The sequence below is a fragment of the Oreochromis niloticus genome, linkage group LG3, assembly GCF_001858045.2.
Source record: "Oreochromis niloticus isolate F11D_XX linkage group LG3, O_niloticus_UMD_NMBU, whole genome shotgun sequence".
Classification (NCBI taxonomy): Eukaryota; Metazoa; Chordata; class Actinopteri; order Cichliformes; family Cichlidae; genus Oreochromis; species Oreochromis niloticus.
In genome coordinates, this window is record NC_031967.2 from 43,053,772 (window position 1) to 43,065,303 (window position 11,532).

At 42.7% G+C, this 11,532-nt stretch overlaps 1 protein-coding gene across 1 annotated transcript; it reads left to right on the plus strand.

The window, feature by feature from the left end:
- The first annotated feature begins 9,379 nt into the window (after nt 1–9,379).
- On the plus strand, nt 9,380–11,168 carry LOC109194468 (tripartite motif-containing protein 16-like). Its single transcript, XM_003458224.5, has one exon. It carries the CDS (start codon nt 9,401–9,403, stop codon nt 11,072–11,074), a length of 1,674 nt encoding a protein of 557 aa, XP_003458272.2. The 5' UTR covers nt 9,380–9,400; the 3' UTR covers nt 11,075–11,168.
- Nucleotides 11,169–11,532: the final 364 nt, after the last annotated feature.

An 11,532-nucleotide genomic window follows, 5' to 3' on the forward strand; every position in this document is an offset into this window, starting at 1 on the left:
GGAGACTCCCACAGGGCTTAAATCTGGGACTCTCCATCATTTGACCCTAGAACTGAAGAAGCTTCTCGGATGAGAGGTGAGAGGTGAAACGTCTTCTAGCAACTTAAAGAAGTCCAGTCGCTTTTCTTTCCAAGCTCCTTAGACTCTACCATAAAAGCTAATGCCTTTTATACTGATGGCTGGCTCAGAACCTAGCCTACCAGTAAGAAGAGGTAAGGACGAGTGGGACAGCCCTCCCCTCTTAACCTCAAATCTGGTTGATAAGGCAGTTTCACAGAGCTATTGTTGCCTTTGTATAAAGTTTTAATTATTTTGATGGAAAAAAGTTATCTTTTTTTTTTTTAAGTAGGGTGTCAAAGATAAGGATGTGGAGAATTTTATGAAATGGCTTTTGAAAATCTAAAAATAAAACCATGGGCCTGCCATCAAGTAGTTCTTGATTATAATCATTGTAGAGTGGTGTGACTGACCTCCAGTTATCAATAAAGGATCTTTATGGCCAGACAGTTCTTCCTCATAGAAAGAAGAACTGGACATTGAAATAAAATGGCCTCGTTAAAGACAGCAAGCACAAATGTAGTAGTTTGATTGGCAAATACTTTATATAATTCAGCTGTAATTCCATCATTTCCCAGCAATTTATTACTTCTTAGATTTTATACTTCACAGTATTTCATCTAAACAAATGTTTTAGAGCATTCTCTGCTGAATTAATTCAGCAATTAATTCCTGATTTAATTCAGGACATTGGAGCTTTCAAGGTGATTACTAGGATGGTAAAGAGTGGCTGTTATGTGCCGTGGGAGTGTCTGGGGGGTTTCCTGTTTGCGAGAGGAGTTCCAGATGTCCATCCTCTGGGGTGGAGTTTCCAGCATCTCACCTGCTCCTCATTCCAGGGCAATCAGCAGGAGGGTTTTCAAACCTGCACAATCTGCCATTCTTTGCTAGTTTGTCCTGCTACTTTATGGTGCATGCTCATCTGTCCCATGTTTAACATTGCCTCTGTGTTTGTAGTTCCATCAGATTCACCTCCTGTCTTGCTACTCTTCAGCTCTGGTCCTGTGCAGTTCAACTACTACAGTCCGTCTACAAACCGAAGTTATCATACTCACCCTGCTCAATTGCCTGGCCTCCTGCCCATTGTGACTTTCTTGGATTTCCCTTCTGGACTTCCTGGAACTGGACCATCTCCCATCACTATGCTCACCCCACAGGACACTCTCACAGCCACCACCTCCAGGGTTAATAAGTCTTTACCTGCAAGTGAGCACACCCCACTGCTATACCTACTCACCTCTAGCCATTCTCTTGTCTTCCTGCCCAGTAATCTCTCTCTCCTCTGTTACATAGTTTCCCATTACTTCAGTCTGCTTGTTTCCCCTGTGTTCAAACGTTCTTCTTCCTCAACCTTCCTCGGCTCCAGGTCTCCTGTTCACGTTTTTTCAAATTGAAGCTATTCTATTTTGAGTTTGCATTTTTTGTAAATAAACCTTGCAAATAGTTTACACGTGTATTGAGTCTGCTTTTAGGTCCAAACCACACACAAACCTCCAGATTTTGACAGTGACATAATATTCAGCTATATATTTAGAGATAACATTACTGTTTTCACAAATTGTGTCTCTAATTTAAAATTTGGTTATGGTTTATTTCTGCATTTCTCTTTTCTAGGTTAAAGAAGTATCTGCTGTTCTTTTCGCCCTCTAAGCATTTACATTGAGAGCATCTAGTTCCTGTTGTAGTTTTTCTAATGTCACAGCAAAGTTTTCATTGTTTGCATTATGCCGTAAATTAAGGCAGAAATGTCATTATGTAGAAGTCTTTAACATCACCTCCTGTGCTCATTTAGATACAAGAAATACAAGTTTCTTGGAATAGAATAGAATAGAATAGAATACCTTTACACACCAATTAGTTAAACTGCAGGAATGTCTTAAAGATATAAAGACCTGGATGGCCGCTAACTTTCTGCTTCTTAATTCAGATCAAACTGAGGTTATTGTACTCGGCCCTGAAAATCTTAGAAATATGGTATCTAACCAGATTCTTACTCTGGATGGCATTACCTTGGTCTTCAGTAATGCTGTGAGGAACCTTGGAGTCATTTTTGACCAGGACATGTCCTTCAACGCACATATTAAACAAATATGTAAGACTGCTTTCTTCCATTTGTGCAACATCTCTAAAGTTAGAAATATCCTGTCTCAGAGTGACGCTGAAAAACTAGTTCATGCATTTATTACTTCCAGGCTGGACTACTGTAATTCTTTATTATCAGGATGTCCTAAAAACTCCCTGAAAAGTCTTCAGCTGATCCAAAATGCTGCAGCAAGAGTCCTGACAGGGACTAGAAAGAGAGAGCATATTTCTCCTGTTTTGGCTTCCCTTCATTGGCTTCCTGTTAAATCCAGAATTGAATTCAAAATCCTGCTCCTCACATACAAGGTCTTAAATAATCAGGCCCCATCTTATCTTAATGACCTTGTAGTACCATATCACCCCATTAGAGCACTTCGCTCTCGCTCTGCAGGCCTACTTGTTGTCCCTAGAGTATTTAAAAGTAGAATGGGAGGCAGAGCCTTCAGTTTTCAGGCCCCTCTTCAGGAAAATAATACAAAACTATACTGGGAAATTATAAGAACAAAACACACCACCATGATGGAGATCACGACACTTGACCGAGGGAAACGCTGACATAAATACACAGAAAGATAACGATGGAAGTGGGAACACACGGGGAACACAGCTGACATAAATTAACATCATGCCAAATGGAAACACGAGACCTTAACAATAAAACAGGAAATGGAGGAACATGACACAGGAGTGGAAGAAGGGCAGATGAGAGGGAGCGAGGGAACATGAGGGAGCAAGAGAGGAGACGAGAGAGACGTGACAGACTGGGGCAGTGTTTCCCAACCTTTTGGAGCCACGGCACATATTTCACATTAGAAAAATCAAACGGCACACCACCAAACAAAAATATCACAAAAAGCATAGCCTACTGATAATTTTTCCCTACGCACCAGGCATAGCGGATTTGGCTCAGTTTGTCCCCAGTATACATTTTTTTACATTTTTTTTCTGACCACTACTCATGCTAGGGCAGGGGTCAGCAACCTTTAACACCCAAAGAGCCATTTGGACCCAGTTTCCACAGAAAAGAAAACACTGGGAGCCGCAAATACTTTTTGACATCTAAAATGAAGATAACGCTGTTATTGCTTTTTACCTTTATGCTTTGTATAAACACCTAAAGTGTGTTACTTATGAAATCCATGAAGTGCTACAGAGAAAATTACATTTCATTTATGTAATGAACACATTTTGAACTCTTAAAAAATCTAACAAAAAGGAAAGACACCTAGTTGAAGGTCTCGCGTAGTGTGCGTACTTCAAGCGTGCATACCCTGAATTGGGACACAGCCGCTGTGTTGGTATGTGTCTGGCTGTAAGCTGGAAAGCTACAGCTGACTGTGTGGGTACAGCAACCATGTTTGAAAAGTGGTCAAAAAAAAAAAAAAGCATGTACATGCAAACATCGTCGGGTCTGCCGTGGTATGTTTACAATGGGACTTCTGGTCCCAAACCTCTGCGCACAGCGTCTGCAAATCGGGGCTGTACGAAGTCACTTTTATCTTTACGCAGGACTGTAAGCTGTCATCTGTGGGGCGTGAGCGTGTTTGTTTTTACAATAGTTCATATTGGAGAATAGCTGCTCACATACGTATGTGGATCTGAAGATCCATACTTGGCCTGCCTGGGGTTGAAAGTCTCCATAAATGCACGGCATTTCGGCGGGTATGGTTTATGCGAGTGTGACGCTTATTTTGAGCGATAAAAAATGATAACATATAGTTTTATTTTTATATTTCAAGATCACAATAATCTTCCAATTTAGAACTACAAGTTTTAAAAGAACTAACACAAATAAATTACACTTCAGTTAAATACTTATAATTTTTTTCCAAACCACCCGGAGCCGCAGTATAAGGCCTAAAGAGCCGCATGCAGCTCCGGAGCCGCAGGTTGCCGACCCCTGTGCTAGGGCCTTCATCTGGGTCGGAATTTTCTCCAGGAACCAGGTCAGATTGACTGCTTTTTCTTTTCAAATATTTATCTATTGCTATTACACGCTGTGTTGTCTCACTCACAGCATGACTATTATGTAATTTCTTCTTCGTCTTCTTGTGTTTTACTGGCAGCTGGCAACCAATTTAATTAGAGCAGGTACTTGTACTGCCCTCTAGTGGAAGAGAATGTACATGTTCTGCCTGTGACTCACGCCGGTTGTTTAGAGTACTAATCAGGTGGAACCAGATAATCTTCCACGGCACACCTGATCATTTCTCATGGCACACCTATGTGCTGTGGCACAGTGGTTGGGAATCACTGGACTGGGGAAACATGGATAAACATGATAAGCAGGGGGGGAACATAGAATGAAACACGAGGAGGGAAACAAGACAAGAACTCCCACAACATATATAAACACAGAGACAGACACAGAGGGCAAAGACACAAGAGGGAATCTAATAATCAAAAGCTAAACAGAACAACCTAGGCTCTACAGAATAAACTCAAGACTAAACAAACTTAACCATTAACCATAATACAAAATGACATGAAAACACAAGAAAACTCAAAACACTGCGTCAAATGACTTAGGACCATGACATCATTAGCTCCTCAGCTGGCACCTCGCAATATACCGGCAGACTAGTGGATCAGATGTTTAAAGTTAGCTAATAATTTCTGGTGTTTTAAGCTACATTAGATAATGTTATTGATGCTGTTTAGAGAACAAGTAAAATCAAGCAGACAATTTATAAGTCACAGCAACGTCCCCGTATTATCAGAACAGTTTAAACTTTTGCTGTATTTCAGTTAAAGTGTGTTTTAAATCTGTGTCACTGATTTGTGTCATGAAGTGACCTCTTTATCTTCTTTCAGCTGCAGCAACGAAAGTCTTGTTTAGGCGATTAATGACAATGACTGTGTGAGTGCACTGTAACATCATGACATTTTCAACACTGCACATAAAACCTGTTTTCATTCTATACTGTACTGTCGACATTAAAAACAATGAGACAAAAACTATACAACATGCAGTGCAGGAGTGAAAATGCTGCAACAGTTCAAACTGATCATAACTGTGTCAATAAAACCATGAATGCTGCCAAACGGCTCAGTGTATGACTCAGACTGATAGCTGATCCCTTCTCTCTGACACACTGTTGAGTATTTCATACATATAACTACTTTAACAACTCTGACCTTTGACCTATTCTGGTATTAGTTACAGTTGTTATGGCGATCCTTGGTGACCCAGTTTGACCTCTGATGTTAAAAACAGTATGAGGCTGTGAGCAGGTTAGGAGGCTCATATCTGTACTGTTTCCTTCATTGATGTAGAGGTGTGTGTGTGTGTGTGTGTGTGTGTGTGTGTGTGTGTGTGTGTGTGCAGACAGTGAGCAAGAAGACGATGATGAGGATGATGAAAGTAAAGAGAGCAAAGAAAATGAAGGTCACCCTGAGGGTGGTGGGGAGGATGAGGAGAGGACAGATTTCTTACATTTCAATTCGTTCCATTTTTTGTTCTTCGTGCTTTTGAACCATCAAACTGTAGGTCAGGAAAGCTGATTTTTTTTGTCTGTTTCTGATAATAAAACATGTTTCGTGTTCAGCTGTCTTTATCATGCAGTATAGTAAACAAGTTTCAGTGTGAATGTTACAAAGATGAGATTTTACTGTGAAGCCTTTTTTATACCAGGGGAATCATAAATACTTCAGTGATGTAAATAATTCTCTCAGAAGCTGGAAACTCCAAGCAAAACTCATTGAACCATAAATAACTGTAGATTACAATATGATGAGAAATGAGGGCTGAAATGTGAGGAGGTTTCAGACTGTGCAGACTTATGGACGTATCATAGATTTGTCTTAAATGTGGTTTGTGAAAAGTTCATTACTGGTTTGTAGATTTCCCCTCATTAACATACTGTCTGACCTGCTGTCTGCTATTATAATTAGACTGTTTTTAATGAGTCAAAGTGCATAAATGAACCCACTATGACACAGTCCATAAACTCTTTACTTCCCTCAGACTTCCCCTTCTTTCCCCATCAACACACCTGTTACCACTTCTTATTGGTCCTGCAGTTACCTGGCCAACTGCACTTTCAGCTCTTTCTCTCATCAGACTTAAAAAAAGTCACTCCCTTTAAGCCCGCTTATCTTCTGTAGTGCTAGCTAGATGCTTAAGTACTGCAACCGCAATAACCTGCAGTCGTTCCAGTGTTATGGCAAAAACAAAAACAAAAGAAAAAACACCTCTCAAATTTAAACCCCAGACTTTTGCATCTCTTTCTAAGCAATGACCCCTGGTGATTAATACATGAACAGGACTGTCTTTTTTTTTTAAACAATATGTTTATTGAGTTTTATATTACAGAACAAGCAAAGAATAATAGTACAGTTAACATAAGATTTATATTAAACAACACAGTCCCCAAAATAAACAAATATATATATTTTTAAAGACTGTCTTTAATGTGCTTATGTTTAAGCTTAAATCACTTTGATGTTTGAAGGCTTGCAGTAACATAAAATATTAACGTTCCTCAAATGTGTTAAAGCAAGAGCAACAAGTCTGTTTTTTTAAATGTACCATCTCTCCCTGTTCCTCACACCTAGGTATTCACCACTCATCCAACGTGTGAAACCTGCTGTGAGGACAATTAAAGTGTGGCCAGAGGGGACAGACGCAGTGCTCCAGGACAGATTTAAAAACACAGACTGGAATATGTTCACCCACACAGACCTGGACCAGTACGCCTCATCTGTACTGGATTACATCTCCAAAACCACAGACAGTGTCACCACCCAGAAACGGATCACCATGTACCCCAACCAGAAGCCTTGGATGAACCGGGATGTTCGTCTCCTCCTGAAGGCCCGCAACACCGCCTTTAGGTCAGGAGATGCACACGCCTACAGTACAGCCAGGGCTAATCTAAAGAAGGGCATCAAAAAAGCCAAACACCATTACAAAAAGAAGGTAGAAGAACACTTCTCCAACTCCAACCCCCGACGCATGTGGCAAGGACTCCAGACCATTACAGACTACAGGACCACCAAACCCTCCCCCACATCCTCTGATGCCTCCTTCCTCAACGAGCTCAACAACTTTTATGCTCGTTTTGAGCGAGGGAACCCCACAACCACAACCATAACAGACATGACGCCAGACCACCAACCTCTGACTCTCTCCCCCACCGATGTAGGAGCGGTGCTGAGCAGGATCAATGTCCACAAGGCTGCAGGTCCTGATGGTATCCCCGGGCGTGTTCTCAGAGCGTGTTCTGGGGAGCTTGCAGGAGTGCTCACAGACATATTCAACCTGTCCTTGGCCCACGCTGTGGTACCGGCCTGCTTCAAAACCACCTCCATCGTCCCGATACCCAAAAACTCCAACCCATCTAGCCTCAATGACTACCGCCCAGTAGCCCTCACCCCCATCATCACTAAGTGCTTAGAGCAGCTGGTCTTAGCACACTTCAAATCCTGTCTCCCCCCCACCCTGGACCCCCACCAATTTGCATACCGCCAGAACAGGAGCACAGAGGATGCAGTCTCCATCGCACTGCACTCTGTCCTCTCACACCTGGACAACAACAACACCTACGCCAGAATGCTGTTTATAGACTTCAGTTCAGCATTCAACACAATCCACCCCTCACAACTCATCAGGAAACTGACAGACCTGGGCATCAGTTCCCTCATCTGCAAATGGTTACTGGACTTCCTGACCAACCGCCCCCAACACGTCCGACTGGATAACCGCTGCTCATCAACAATCACAATGAACACCGGTGTACCACAGGGCTGTGTGATGAGCCCTTTCCTCTACTCCCTCTTCACCCACGACTGCAGACCTGCTGATGGTTCCAACACCATCATTAAGTTTGCAGATGACACCACGGTGATTGGCCTCATCAGTGACAACGACGAGGCCGCCTACAGGGAGGAGGTGGATCGTCTGGCTGAGTGGTGCGACACAAACAACCTGCTGCTTAACACCGAGAAGACTAAGGAGCTCATCGTGGACTACAGGAGGAATGCTGACCCACATCCACCCATCCACATTAAGGGGACGGCTGTGGAGCGTGTGAGCAGCTTCAAGTTCCTGGGAGTCCACATCTCCGAGGATCTCACCTGGACGACCAACTGCTCCAAGCTGGTCAAGAAGGCTCACCAGCGCCTCTTCTTCTTGAGGACTCTGAGGAAGAACCACCTGTCCTCAGACATCCTGGTGAACTTCTATCGCTGCACCATCGAGAGCATCCTGACCAACTGTATAACAGTCTGGTACGGGAACTGCTCTGCCTCGGACCGGAAGGCGTTGCAGAGGGTCGTGAAAACTGCCCAGCGCATCGCCGGAGCACCACTTCCTGCCATAAAGGACATCTACAGGAAGCGGTGTCTGAAAAGGGCTGGGAAAATCATCAGAGACCCCAGTCACCCATCACATAGACTCTTCACCCTCCTGCCCTCTGGGAGGCGCTACAGGAGCCTCCGGACTAAGACCACCAGGTACCGGAACAGCTTCTTCCCCACAGCTGTCAGACTCCTGACATCTGACCCACGTTAAACTCATGGACTGAACATACACACACCCACAACCACTAGCACTTTACCACTACTGTATAGTTCTGTGTAGATAATCATTCTGTACATACGATAATTTTTAATCCCACAACTGTTTTTAACTTACATAGTTCACATTCTGTATAACTGTATATCTCAGATTTCTGTATAGTTTTTATTTCATATTTATATCCTGTTCATAGCCTGTACATAGCTTGTACTCACTACAGCCTGTACATACTTATAGAATATTCATAACATACTTCACACTGTGTACATTATAACATACCATAATAGACCCATTTCTGTAATATACTTACACATCTCTATTATTGCTAATTTATATTGTAATATATCTATATCACGACTAAAGCACTTTCTGGATGGATGCAAACTGCATTTCGTTGCCCTGTACCTGTGACATGTGCAATGACAATAAAGTTGAATTCTATTCTATTCTATTCTAGAAAGTAGACATTTGTTTAAAAATGTAGGGAGTAAAAGTGAAACAATGTCAGAAAAATAAATACTCAATTAAAGCAGAGATACCTGAAGACTGTACACATTTGACTATGGTTCCTTTTTGACTAAATCTTTTATTGTTGAGAACAAAGTACAAATAGATTATAGTTTTTAAATGGAGGTAATAACTGCGTCCAAGGTTCAAAGTGCACCTCTTTCAGTACTCTGCATGAACATGAGTCTCATACCTGCTCCCGTCAAGCCACAGTCACTGACACTGAGAGGAGAAATGGCACAGAAAGGAGTTCAGCTGGACCGAGAAACCTTCTCTTGTTCCATCTGTTTGGATCTACTGAAGGATCCGGTGACTACAGCCTGTGGACACAGCTACTGCAGGAACTGTATTAAATCCCACTTTGATGAAGAGGACAGGAAGGGAATCCACAGCTGCCCTCAGTGCAGGAAGACTTTCACACCGAGGCCTGTCCTGGAGAAAAACATGATGTTAGCAGCTTTAGTGGAGCAGCTGAAGAAGACTGGACTCCAAGCTGCTCCAGCTGATCACTGCTATGCTGGACCTGAAGATGTGGCCTGTGATGTCTGCACTGGGAGGAAGCTGAAAGCCATCAAGTCCTGTCTGGTGTGTCTGATCTCTTACTGTGAGAAACACCTCCAACCTCACTATGATGCAGCTCCATTAAAGAAACACAAGCTGGTGGCCCCCTCCAAGAAGCTCCAGGAGAACATCTGCTCTCGTCATGATGAGGTGATGAAGATTTTCTGTCGTACTGATCAGCAGAGTATCTGTTATCTCTGCACAGTGGATGAACATAAAGACCATGAAACAGTCCCAGCTGCAGCAGAAAGGACTGAGAAGCAGAAGGAGCTCGAGGTGAGACGACTAAACATCCAGCAGAGAATCCAGGAGCGAGAGAAAGATGTGAAGCTGCTTCAACAGGAGGTGGAGGCCATCAATGGCTCTGCTGATAAAACAGTGGAGGACAGTAAGAAGATGTTCACTGAGCTGATCCGTCTCATCCAGAAAAGAAGCTCTGATGTGAAGCAGCAGGTCAGATCCCAGCAGGAAACTGAAGTGAGTCGAGTCAAAGAGCTTCAGGAGAAGCTGGAGCAGGAGATCGCTGAGCTGAAGAGGAAAGACGGCGAGCTGGAGCAGCTCTCACACACAGAGGATCACAACCAGTTTATACACAACTACCCCTCACTGTCAGCACTCAGTGAGTCTACACACTCATCCAGCATCAATATTCGTCCTCTGAGGTACTTTGAGGATGTGACAGCAGCTGTGTCAGAGACCAGAGATATACTACAGGACATTCTGAGAGAGGAATGGACAAACATCTCACTGACAGTCATTGAAGTGGATGTTTTACTGTCACCACCAGAGCCAAAGACCAGAGCTGGATTCTTAAAATATTCACATCAAATCACACTGGATCCAAACACAGCATACACACATCTGTTATTATCTGAGGGGAAGAGAAAAGTAATATTTATGAACCAACTACAGTCTTATTCTGATCATCCAGACAGATTCACTGTATATTATCAGGTCCTGAGTAGAGAGAGTCTGACTGGACGTTGTTACTGGGAGGTGGAGTGGAGAGGGAGAGGAGTTGGTGTAGCAGTCACATACAAGAATATCAGCAGAGCAGGGTGGGGCGATGAATGTGTCTTTGGATTCAATGAGAAATCTTGGTCTTTACGTTGTGACACAAACAGTTATAAATTTTGGCACAACAGCATTCACACTGACCTCTCAGGTCCTCGGTCCTCCAGAGTAGGAGTGTACCTGGATCACAGTGCAGGTATTCTGTCTTTCTACAGCGTCTCTGAAACCATGACTCTCCTCCACAGAGTCCAGACCACATTCACTCAGCCGCTCTATGCTGGACTTTGTCTTTATGGACTTGGAGCCACTGCAGAGTTGATTAAAGTGAAATAGACAGAGAAGATAGGTTCATGTTGATCCCTGACCATTATATGTACTTGTGTAGTTTCTAAATGAGGCGTTACATTTTAGAGGCTGAGAAGTTCAGTGATGTGTGAAAATAATATTGCACTGATTCAAATTGTAATTACATTTATCTGGTCTTTAAGTCTGATGTCATTAGCTGTTTCTGGGTCCAAACTTTGCTTGTCCCAAAGTCAAACGCACACTGCGACATCACTGAGAGTTAAAAACTGTCTAAATTCTTTCATCTTTAATTAAATGATCAGTGTGCCTGCTGTACCAGGTGTAACAATTAAGTGTAACAATTAAGTGTAACATTACGGCATCAGTGTTGGGGAGTAACGGAATACATGTACCGCCGTTACGTATTCAGAATACAAAATATGAGTAACTGTATTCCGTTACAGTTACCGTTTAAAAAGGTGGTATTCAGAATACAGTTACTTTGT